Below are 11,305 nucleotides of genomic sequence, written 5' to 3'. Positions count from 1 at the left end.
TCGTTCTCATTCCTGTGACTTGAGGTAAGAGGAAGACCATCAAGTTGCCTACAGCAAACCATATTAGCGGCTGCATTTCCAGTGCTCGGGAGCGTCCCGACCCCTGCCCGAAACCAGGAGGGTTTCAGTTTGGATTCTGGGCAATTGGACAAATGAATTATCTGTGAATCATTAATTCAGTTTTTCAAACAGGGAGGTTGTGAGCTAGAGCCTTTTACCTTCTGAATCTAACATGTGAAGTAAAAAAACGAAAGAGGCCAGTATCTGTCTGTTTATTGAAGTTTATTGAAGCATAGGTAATAAAATTTAGCATTTTATTTATCTACAGTGATCCAAATTAGTATTTATACTAATAAATTTTAACTGTGTGATTTACAACAGTGAAGGGTTTTTACTTTCTATTTTCACGGTTTACAGAAAGAGTGGGTGTGTGTGTAGTAGGGGTAGAATAAGGAAGAAGCAAGCATGCAAAGAAGAAACCCCAAGGACATTTTAGACGTTAGAATTGTTACACTGGAATTGTTTCTTATCCTCTTTTTTTTTCCTGTTAGAATTAAAAATTACGAAAAAAATTCTTTCAAAAAACAGAACACAATATTTAATACATCAATATGGCACATGCCTCTATGTTGGAAAAAGTCATTTCTCTCTACAGGTACAAATTATTTTAATATTTGGAGGTCTTTATGATCTGACAAACTTGCGGAATAGAAATTTTCTGGAGCACAAAATTTGACATGAGGGGCTGGAGCAATAGCACAGCGGGTAGGGCGTTTGCCTTGCATGCAGCCGACCCGGGTTCTAATCCCAGCGTCCCATATGGTCCCCTGGGGCACCGCCAGGGGTAATTCCTGAGTGAAGAGCCAGGAGTAACCCCTGTGCAACGCCAGGTGTGACCCAAAAAAAACCAAAAAAAAAAATTTGACATGTGTACAAAAGGGAAATTTTCTAATTATTTTTTTGCTTTTTGGGTCACACCTAGTGATGCTCAGGAGTTACTCCTGGCTCTGTCCTCAGGAATTACTACAGGAGGTGCTTGGGGGACCCTTTGGGATGCTGGGAATTGAACCTGAGTCCGCCAAGTGCAAGGCAAACGCCCTACCCACTGTACTATTGCTCCCTTTTTAAAAAAATTATTGTAAAAGAACAAACGTCTTTTCACTAGAGAAAAAAAATGGTATTTTACTATATATAGAATGTATTTTTTAAATTTTATATTTTATTTTCATAAAGTAGTTCACAATACATAGAATATAATTTTAAAGTAACAGTAACCCCCTTTTGTTCTCTGGTTTAAAAATCTTAACTTTACTTAACTCTTCCATAAGGTGAAGAATATAGGAAAAAATGTCAAACATGCACACAGTAAATAACTATTAACATTACATATATCATTAATTTACAAAAAACACCTATTGGAGGTGCAAGGCAGGAGCATGTGGTTGCGTCACAGACCTCAGCCCCCTCCCAGTGCACACTTGAACCACAACAGAGAAAGAAAGGCTGGCAGGAACCAGTCATGACAAAAATAAATTCTCTGTATTCCATCATGCCTCTTGCGTGTTTGCTTTAACGACAAACAGGCTACTACAGTTTTCTTTTTCTTTTTTCTTTTTGAGTCACACCTGGCAATGCACAGGGAGGGGTCACTCCTGGCTCTGTCAGACTCAGACATTACCACGGGCGGTGCTCAGAGAACCATAAGGGAAGCTGGGAATCGAACCCAGGTAGGCTGCATGCAAGGCAAACACCCTACCCCTTGTGCTATCGCTCCAGCTCTGCTACTGCAGTTCTTACATGCTGCAAAGAAAATTATCATTTAGGTTAAGAAAGATTGAAAACATTGTTTTCAGTACACAGTCGTGTTAAAGAGAAAATTTCTTTGCTCCCAAAATACTGCAAGGTGTCTCTAGTGTATGTCTAGCGTACTCTGTGAGAAGCTTGGATTCAAGTCCGAGTTCTCGGTGCCGAGTCCCAGTTCCGTGGCACTCGCACCATGGAGGTTTGCCATGCGTGGATTATTAGCAAGCTGGGAAAGCATCGAATTCTGGTCCGGGCTGGCAAAATGCCCTTGTTCCATGGGGTTGGCCTGGGCAGCGACCAGTCTGGGATGTGGTGAACCGGTCTGTGGGGACACGTGGTGAGAAGGTTCAGGATGCATCCTCGGGGAAGGGCTGGGAGGGAGGGGTCTGCTGGAAGGGGTTTCAGTTGGCCATCCCAGTGCCCCCCCGCCCCCCACCCCCCCGGAGTATCCGCTGGAGTCAATGGACGTCTCAGAACCGCGAAGGCATGGCGCCGTGGTTCATGTTCATCTGCTGCGCCTGGGGGCTTAGCCCGCCCAGCGGCGGCTGCAGCTGCTGCTGCCACCTCTGCGGCGCCAGGCCTGCTGGGGGGCGCCTGCCTGCATGGGGTTCACGTTCTGCGCGGCGGGATTGTTGCGGACATCCTGCTGACCTGGCCTGGCAAGAGGCTGCTGCCCAGGCTGGCCCTGGGGCATGCCCGGCTGCCCAGGGACGGGCTGTGCGTTAGCGCGGGCACACGTGGCAGACCGGTTCTTGATGAACGCACACAACAGCATGGGGTTGGCGTGAAGCATACTGAGCACCTGCTGCTGCTGCAGGGGAGAGCTGGGAGACCTCAGGACCCGCAGGAGCTCCCTCAGGGCCTGCTGAGACACAGTGACCGGCCTGAGAGGGTTCACGCCCGCCTGGCCCAGTCCCGGCTGGGGAGCCATGTTCAAAGGCTGGCCATGCTGGGCCATCATGGCCGGCCCTGGCATCCCAGACTGGACGGGTAGGGCCTGAGGCGATCCTCCTTGGGCCCATGGTGCCTGCTGCTGCATGCCCGTGGGCCCCATCCTGGCCTCCAAATGCCCACTGGGCTGCACGGCCACTTCCACCCCTGCTGCTGGGGGCCCAGGAAGGGGTGGCTGCGCAGTCTCAGGGCCAGTTGGGGGGATCACTTGGCTGTTGGGAGGGGTGGGCTGAGGCTGCAAGGGGGGCTGGGGCGCCTGTGGGGCGGCAGCATTCGGGGAGGGCAGGCCCTGCTGCTGGGACGCTGCTCCGGCCCACTGCATGCTGGCCATCCTGCGCCGGAGCAGCTGTGCCCGCTGGAGCCGCTCCAGCAGCTGCTGCCGCCGGAGCTTTTGCTTGATGTTTAAGCAGAAGGGCATGGGGCACTTGTTCTCCTGGCACTGCTTGGCATGGTAGCAGCAGAGGGCGATGAGCTGCTTGCAGATGGGGCACCCGCCGTTGTTCTTCTGCCTGCAATCCTGGGTGTGTCGCATGACCCGCTTCATCTTCTGGCAGGACGGCAGCGAGCAGCTGGCGTTGTGGCACTGGCAGGCGTGCACCAGGGACTCGATGCAGCGCTGGATGCTCAGGTGGTGCAAGTCTCCTGGGCTCTGCGCGGCCACGGCCTGCTGGTTGTTGCTCTCTCCCTCTTGGCCGGCGCCGACCTTCTCCATTTTGTGGTCGTGGTTTTTATGCTACAGCAGGTGATACACAGGCCCTAGTCCTGAGGAGCAGAAACACAAGGGGAGTGGTCAACCTTCAAGGTCTAAGTCATTCCAATAAAACCTGCTTCCATATGGCTTTCACTGGGCAGCAGGCGCCCGTCCCCTTGTTCTAGAACTTGCCAAAGGGACTGGCCTCCCAGAAAGTCTCTCCTCCCACACAGTCGACCCTGCTGGCCTACCCTGCAAAGGTGCTGCCCTGACAAAGAGCAGGTGCCTGTGACCCGGCCATTCAGGGAAGGAACCCAGTTAGCTGGTGCCTCTGGGGCATCTAACTGCCAACTGCTCAGAGCCACCATCCCCATGAATCCGCTGGGTGCCAATACACCTTGTTACCCAAAACCTACAACCTTAAACTCTAATTTTTTTCCTAACAGGGGATTAATACTGTCTTTGGGGGGTGCCCCCATACCTCGTAGTGCTCTGGGGACCATCTGCAGTGCCAGATAGCAAGCCTGTGTGGCTGTGTGCAAGGCAAATACTCTACCTCCAGTAGTGTTGTTTTGGTCTTTCTACTAATCTTTTTATCCTTTCCAATAATGTCATAGAGTGCACTCATGATTTATACCAAACCTACACAATTCAAGATCTTCCCAATGAGTTTTGTCATTAACATTGTCACTTTTTGTTGCCTGAGCCTATGCCTCCTGAGATTGAAGGCAGGGCCTCACACATGAAGCACCTACTCCATGAGCCCCTAGGGTTAGGTGAGCTTAAATACTATCCCTCTGGCCCCTACTGCTAAGAAGTTACAAATGTAACACAGAATTTCAAGATTCCTAGGATGGCTGAAGTCAGAAGGATTATTAAGGTTTATTTCCTTTAGGTGCAAAGAAAAAAGTATTGGGAACAGAGTGATGGTACATGACACAGATGGTTGAATATTCCTAAGAGAGTGCCTAACCTCAGACAACCAGCTCCAATTAAGGTCATACTGAAAACAGTTGGAGTCCAGACACACCATTACACTCTAAATAAACTACAACAGAAAGTGACAGTTCAAAGTTGAAACTTTGCAGAGAATGTGTTACAAAACACATGCTTTTCCCAATTCACCTTGAAGAAGGAAGACAATCTATCATTATTCCCCTGCTATGATGTTTCCTCTGACAGAGGCTCCACCCAGTGATGTAGCATCTAGTGTCTGGGGACTGCACTTTTGAGGCAGGACTCTCCCTCCCCTGTTCTGGTCTTTGGGCTGCTTCTGGGGCCATACAGGTTGCAGGGACCTGCTATCCTGGATCTCTCCGGCCCATGAGCTCTTAAGCTGCTTCCTACAGACCAGTATTTTTATTTTTCTAGTTCTGCTACAGGCAAAATAGAGTGGTCAATGAAGTTCTTAGGACTGTGGTTTAAAACAACTAATAGTCAAGAAGCCAATTTTCTGAACAATGAACCTAGTTATCAAATGCAATGAAGCACCATGAGGTGTGGCCTCAAAACGAACCATGAAGACTCTCAAATGAATCTCAGAGGAGAGCAACAACACTGTAAAGACATTTCCCCCACCCCGCTCCAGGCCAATTTCATCAGGGCACCTTGGAGGGGGCATCTGTGTCCCTCCGCCTGCCCCAAAAGAAACCCCGAGCTGCAAGCCTTCAGAACCCAACGCCGACACACTCACGGCCAACATTCATAGGCTTGCCTGGAGCCTCCCAAGCATGAGGTTTAATTCCCTGAAAATCGTGGTACTCGGAATTTGTGACTGAAATCTCCAGGCTAGTCTGGCATTGGGAATGCTTCTCCTCCAATCTGTGCTTCCGGTTCCCTGGCAGTCACGCCATGAACTGCATCCGGGCACCATTTAAGTGCATTAAGGGCCATGATCCAGCAATTCACAAATGAATCTCGGAAGAGAGCAACATGCTGAAGAGAGGCCTTCGGAACTGAGAATCACCACCACGTCGGTAATCTCTATTAAAGGGACTTAATGGTTCCAAGATGAGATACAACAATTTTCACCCTTTCCTTTTTTTTCTTTTTTTATTTTTCTATTATTTTTTTATTTTATTTTTATAAGATTGTTAACATTAGTTGATTACATTCAATATTTCAACATCAATCCCACCACCATTACACCTTCCCAACACCATTATTTCCAATTTTCCCACCACCATTCAAGCCAGCCTGCCAGGGGCAGATGCTAGATAATTTATTTTCTATAGCTTATTATTAATATCATGAGCAGTCACTAGGCTGTGAAAGTGGCCACATACTTCTGAAATTCTAATATTGTAAATGGTTTGCACCCTTTCCTTTAAGAAGTCTTTTGGATCATTTTTAGTCAATTATTCATAATAAGCAATACAAAATAAATTACCTAGCATCTGCCTTTGGGGAAGGTTTGGGTGGTGGTGGGAAAATTCGAAATAATGGTGGTAGAAAGGTATAACGGTAGCGGGATTGGTGTTGAAATATTAAATTTAATGTAATTGGTACTGAAATACTGAATGTAATGTGAACAAATCTGAAAAACAAAAGTAAAATGAGCCCTGAGCCCAGCCAGGAGCTGGCACTAGCCCCACTGGGTGTAGCCAGAAAAACAAGGAAAGCGACCACCCTGGCAGCAGATGCGAATGGGGCAGAGCACTCTGCTGTCCTGGGCAGTGTCCCATCACAGGCGACATCCGGCTGCCACAGGGCTCCAGCAGCTGCCTGGCATCCATCTCTGAATGCCTAAAACCGTTCCCACATAGGAATCTTCTATAGGGGGTGGGGTGACCCTCTAAGGTACTTGGGGGCTACTCCTAGTTTGGTGCTCAGTGGACCATGTGGTTCTGCAGTTGAAACCTGCGACCTGAGCCATCACCCAACCTTCCAGGGTGATTATTTCTCTGGCGGAGGAGTGACACACCCCCAGGAAGGTTGGCACCGAACAGCTCCAAGTATCTTCCTCCTATTCACCCTGCATTGGTTCCGGTAAGTCTCCAGGTAGATGGGGGCGACCAGAAGAATCAGGGCTAGCCTGGGGCCGAGAGCAGGACAGTGGCCTTTCCACAGCCTTTCCCTCTCAGGTCAGGGCTCAGGGATGGACAGAGCGACAAGCAGGATGAAACAGCCCTTTGGCAGACACAAGGATGATTGGACATTTCTCAATGGCCACTCAAGAACAGTTGAACAAGAGAGAAAACATGCACCAAAGGGGCCAAAGAGTCAGTATACCAGCTCAGGCTCTTGCCTTGAATGCAGTGAAACCAGGTTTGACCTAGCCCCCACATGACTGCCTAAGCCCACCAGGAGTGATCTCTGAGTGCAGAGCCAGGAGGAAGCCCTGAGCACAGCTGGGCGTGGCCCAAAAACCAGACAAGAAAACATGCATTAGGAATTCACAAGCTCCTGTGTATTGATAAATGACAGTGTCTGAGCATGATTCAAGGTGAATATAATATGCGACTCTGTGTCCCAGGAGGACATTTAGGAAAGATGGACATCTGAAAGTAGCAGCGGAGGGCTGGAACAGAAGGTAAGGCACATGTCTTCAGTGCAGCCAAGCCCGATTTAATCCCCAGTACCACACAGGGTTCCCCAAGCACTACAAGGGGTCCTGAGTAATCCACTCCTGAATACAGAGCCAGGCATCTTCCCTGAGGAAGACTGGGTGTGGCAACCCCAAACCAAAACAGAAATTTGGGGCCAGAGAGAGAGTTCTGGACTAAGGCCCTTGCCTTGCACCCCGCCCATCCGGATTCAATCCCTGGTAACACATAGGGTGCCCCAAGCACCGTCAAGAGTGATCCCTGAGCACAAAGCCAGGAGGAAGCCCAAAGCACTAGTGGTTGTGGCCCCGAACTTCCCCTCCCTCTGAGCCCCCCCCCCCCAAAGGAACTCGGGCCGGTGCCTGACGTATAGTAGGTGCTCAGCAAATGTCAGCCATTATTACTAGTTAAAAGCAAGGGCTCAGGGCTGGAGAGGAGGAACAGTGAGTCGGAGAGTGGGTAGGGCACTTGCAGTGCCTGCTGCCCACCTGGTTCAACGCCCTCCCTGCCATCACCAGGTGTGGCCCCCAGACCAACAGGAAGCCTCGCACCCTGGCTCTAGTGGGAGTCGTTCATAAATTACCAGGACAGCGATGGCGTTGGCACCAGCAGCTCCCCGCTCTCCCCTCCTCCCCCGCCCCCACACCAGGTCGCCCCTGGAAGTTCCCGGCAGCGGCCCCTGACAGCGCCGCAGGGGGCGGGGCGGCGCCATCCTCACTCCCCGACCCCCCAGTTTCTATGTGCGTCTCTGGCTGACAAGGTGCCAGAAGGGAGGCCGAGTCCAAAGACCAGGTGCCCAGCTGCCAGACGCCTGCGGGGTTTTGGGGGGGTACGGGCCAGGTGGGGAGACAGACACGGGGGTGGGGGCGGGGGCGAACCTGGGAGCTTTCTGGAAGCGCCTCGCAGCTTCGACCCTTCCCTGACCGCGGCGGCGCCGACCAGGACGTGCGAACAGTGGCCGGGGCCGTGGACAGCCGCGCCCGAGGGGCTCGCGCGGTCACCCGCAGCCCCCCGCCCCGGCCCGCGGGGACACGCCCCACACCCCTCCCAACGCGCCCAGGCCCGAGACAAAGGCCTCCCGGGCGCTGTCCGACCCCGACTGGAGCCTGTCACCCCGAAACGCCTCGCGGTGCCGCCCCCACCCGCGCCCCCACAGGGAAGCGAACAGCGACGCCGACCCCCGCCGCCAGGCTCCGTTCCGCTACCTCAGTTTCTCCATCTTCGTCCCTCCCCCCGCCAACCCCAGGCAGCGCCCGGAGACCAAGGAAGGGTCGCGGGGGATAAAAAAATACTCTCGGGGCTGCCTCTGCCGCCGCCAGGAGGCCTCTCGCTCTCACCTCCACGCCCGGGGCCTCCTCCCTCAGAACTGATACAATTTCTACATCGTCACCAAGTGCAAGAAGCCGTGATGGCGGCTCGTCGCTGGCAGGGCGCGCTCATTGGCTGCCTGCTGGAGGCTCGGGCCAATCACGCCGGAGGAAAGCGATCGCGCTGGTGCTGCGCCCGCCCTCCTCGCCTTCGCTGGGAGACCCGGATGCCGCGGGCGGTTGTGGGACTTGTAGTTCGTCAGAGGCGCTGGCCTGGAGGAGGGTGCCGTTACTCGTGACCGGTTAAGGTGTGGCCCTAACCCGGGCCCCGCTACCCAGTAAAAACAAAGCACCAGAGGCCCGAGGGCGATGCCTTGTGCGCGTTCGACTCAGTTTCAATTGCCGACATCTAATACAGTCCGTCCCCTGAGCATCCCCAGGACTAAGTCCTGAGTGCAGAGCCCTGAGCACCGCCAGCTGTTACGCAACGAGGCAAAAAAGCACAATATAGCACACGTGTGGTATCAATTGACCCCAGTTTAATCCCCAGTACCACATGGTCCCCTGAGCCCTACAAGGGACTCAGCACAGACCCAAGTAGCCTAATACCTATATCCATGTGTGACCCAAAACCCAAAATCAAAAACAGGCCAGAAAGACAGTACAATGGATAACTCACTTGCCTTACAATGCCGTGCCTGGTTCCAATCCACTGTCCTAAATATCCAATTCCTGCCCCTGAGCACAGAGCAGGAAATTAGCCCTGAGCATCTCCAGGTGCGATCCCACAACTGCCCGTGTGAGGAAAAAAAAAAAAAAACCCACAAGGAGTCCCGTCCTCTCTGTCTTATCTCGCTGCACACATTATCAGCTATAGAAAATAAGAATAAAAAGCCTGCAGTCTGTTTAGCAGCATGTCAAGCAGAGGCGTGGACGTGGTGTTCGTTGGGGGAAGGAAAGGAGGGGAGCCGGGGCCTCAGGGACGAACTGTTAGTGGGAGTTGAAATGGCAGTTAGTGACGAATTCGGTTGAAACATCCTGTGGAACAGGTTGCTAAGCAACTGTGGCTGCCGCAGAATACGCAGTGCCCCAGTTCCTTCGGGCTCAGAGCGCCTCCCTCTGGGTCTCCCGGTGTAGCAAACTTCTCATTTGTCTGGGTGGGCCCACACCTGCATACACTGATTCATAGCTTTTCTTTTTTTTTTTTTTTCTTAATGGAATGACTGATTTACAAAGATACAAAATTGCGCAGGATCTGAATTCAGTCATAGAATGTTCCAACACCCATCCCTCTCAGAGGCTGGCCTTAAGAGATGTCCCTTCCCTCTGAAAAGGACACTTGTCCCTCCTCTGGGCCCTCTGTCGCTCCTCTATGGGATCATTTCCAGAGGCAAAACAAATGTGCTCTTGTGTCACCAACTCAAAATCGCCTGAACAACATGTTTCCAAGCTCATGTCCATCTGTCTTGAGACATAGCCAACTTGTTTTCTCGGTCTTTGAGGAGGCAGAGGACTCCCTTCCTCAAACACTGTCCGTTCTCTCCTCTCTCCTACTGCTTGTCATTCCTGCCTTTCGGCAGACCGTCTCCCCTTTTGCCGGACTCCCCGCTTCTCCTTGGATGCACGGACTCGTGTTCTCCAGTGCTAGATCCTGCCCAGGACTTGCCCTTTCTCTGTAAGTGATGCATCCACGCTCAGTGCTACCAGTATCATTGATGTCCCAAACTGCAGTCCTTGGTGCTCCAAGCTTCTCTCGTGTACCATTGCTACAAAGCCAACAGGCCTACACCTCTAGTTTTTGCTAATGACAGGACACAACCATTTTGAACTAACCAACCACAGGATTCCTCCCTTTCCAGATAACTCACATTCAATTCATCAGCCAATCCCTAGAACTCTCCAAACCTATGTGAAATATTTCTACTACTATTTATCCCTAGGCGCGGCAGAGCCTGGCAACCTATCCATGGTGTATTCGATATGCCAAAAACAGTAACAATAGTGGGCCTCATTCCCTGACCCTGAAAGAGCCCCCAATATGGCAGCTGGTTGGGAAGGATGAGTAAGGAGAGGGTAATAAAAGCACACAACAGGGATGAATGGAGAGGTTACTGGCGCCCACTTGAGCAAATTAATGAGCAACAGGACGACAGGTGATATAAGTGATTTGTCCCTAGGACCACCCCAAATCCAGACCATCATCCTTTCTCTAGATTTCAGTGAAGGCTCCCTGCTGGTCTCCTCTTTCACCCTAAGTCACGTGGGCTGGATCCAGGAGAACATCAGCAATTTGCCAGTTGTCGGCTCTGTGCCATACCTGACCACCCACTTGACTTATTATTATTTTAAAATTAATTTATCTTTGGCTATTGGGCCACACTTGGCGACACTCAGGGAATAACTCCTGGCTCTGTGCTCAGGGACCACATGTGATAACAGGAGACGGGAACTGGATTGACCCCAGGCACACAAAGGCCCTACCTGCCCCACTCTCTGATCACTTACTTCGTCTGGCCTGCCCCGAGTAATTTTATAAGACCCTTAAGAAGGGCCAGAGGGTCTCCACATAAGATTAGAGTTATTTCTTCCGATAATTTCCGAGAAAACCCACGATCAACGGGATGATGATGATGATGATGATGTCTCCGCAGCGCTCAGCCCGGTGAACGGCGAGATGGCACAGGCAGCCCTGGCACTGCAGTCTGATCCGGAGAAAAGGCGACCAATGCTGCTCTCTGGCGTCCAAACAGGGCACGTGCTAGCCTCAGACCCGGCGAGTCAAGACTGGCCGGCCAAGTACGCCCCCGAAGACCACGGGCTCCGCACCAGTGAGCGCTGTGCGGGTGCACCGGCGTGTGCGTGGCACGGCGTGGGAGGGGCGGGCTCGACCCCCCCTGCCCCCCGCCCAACTCCTGGCACTATGGGCGGGGCCTGAGGTCACGTGGCCGCGCGCCGCACGTCGGTTCCCAGCGCCAACCGCCGGCCGCTCCGCCCGGCCGGTCGCCCCG

At 52.1% G+C, this 11,305-nt stretch overlaps 1 protein-coding gene across 5 annotated transcripts; it reads right to left on the bottom strand.

Annotated features, from left to right (window-relative positions):
- Window positions 1-263: 263 nt before the first annotated feature.
- On the bottom strand, window positions 264-11,043 carry LOC129405518 (histone acetyltransferase p300-like). 5 transcript variants are annotated; one of them, XM_055141097.1, is made up of 2 exons: window positions 10,803-11,043; window positions 264-3,516 (listed from the first exon to the last, which is right to left on the bottom strand). In XM_055141097.1, the coding sequence occupies exon 2, from the start codon at window positions 3,464-3,466 to the stop codon at window positions 2,330-2,332; it is 1,137 nt and encodes a 378-aa protein (XP_054997072.1). In that variant the 5' UTR covers window positions 3,467-3,516; window positions 10,803-11,043; the 3' UTR covers window positions 264-2,329. The 5 variants fall into 5 exon arrangements, with proteins under 5 accessions (XP_054997072.1, XP_054997070.1, XP_054997068.1 ...); XM_055141095.1 differs by lacking the exon at window positions 10,803-11,043 and adding an exon at window positions 8,977-9,273; XM_055141093.1 differs by lacking the exon at window positions 10,803-11,043 and adding an exon at window positions 8,981-9,273.
- Between the last annotated feature and the right edge of the window lie 262 nt (window positions 11,044-11,305).

This window comes from Sorex araneus, chromosome 6 (assembly GCF_027595985.1).
Source record: "Sorex araneus isolate mSorAra2 chromosome 6, mSorAra2.pri, whole genome shotgun sequence".
Taxonomy (NCBI): Eukaryota; Metazoa; Chordata; class Mammalia; order Eulipotyphla; family Soricidae; genus Sorex; species Sorex araneus.
The sequence above is the reverse complement of the archived record's forward strand: the minus strand, read 5'-3'. Positions and strand labels throughout refer to the sequence as shown.

Coding starts and splice junctions, on each gene's coding strand:
- LOC129405518 (XM_055141097.1), bottom strand. CDS start 3,466: ATGGAGAAGGTCGGCGCCGGCCAAGAGGGAGAGAGCAACAACCAGCAG.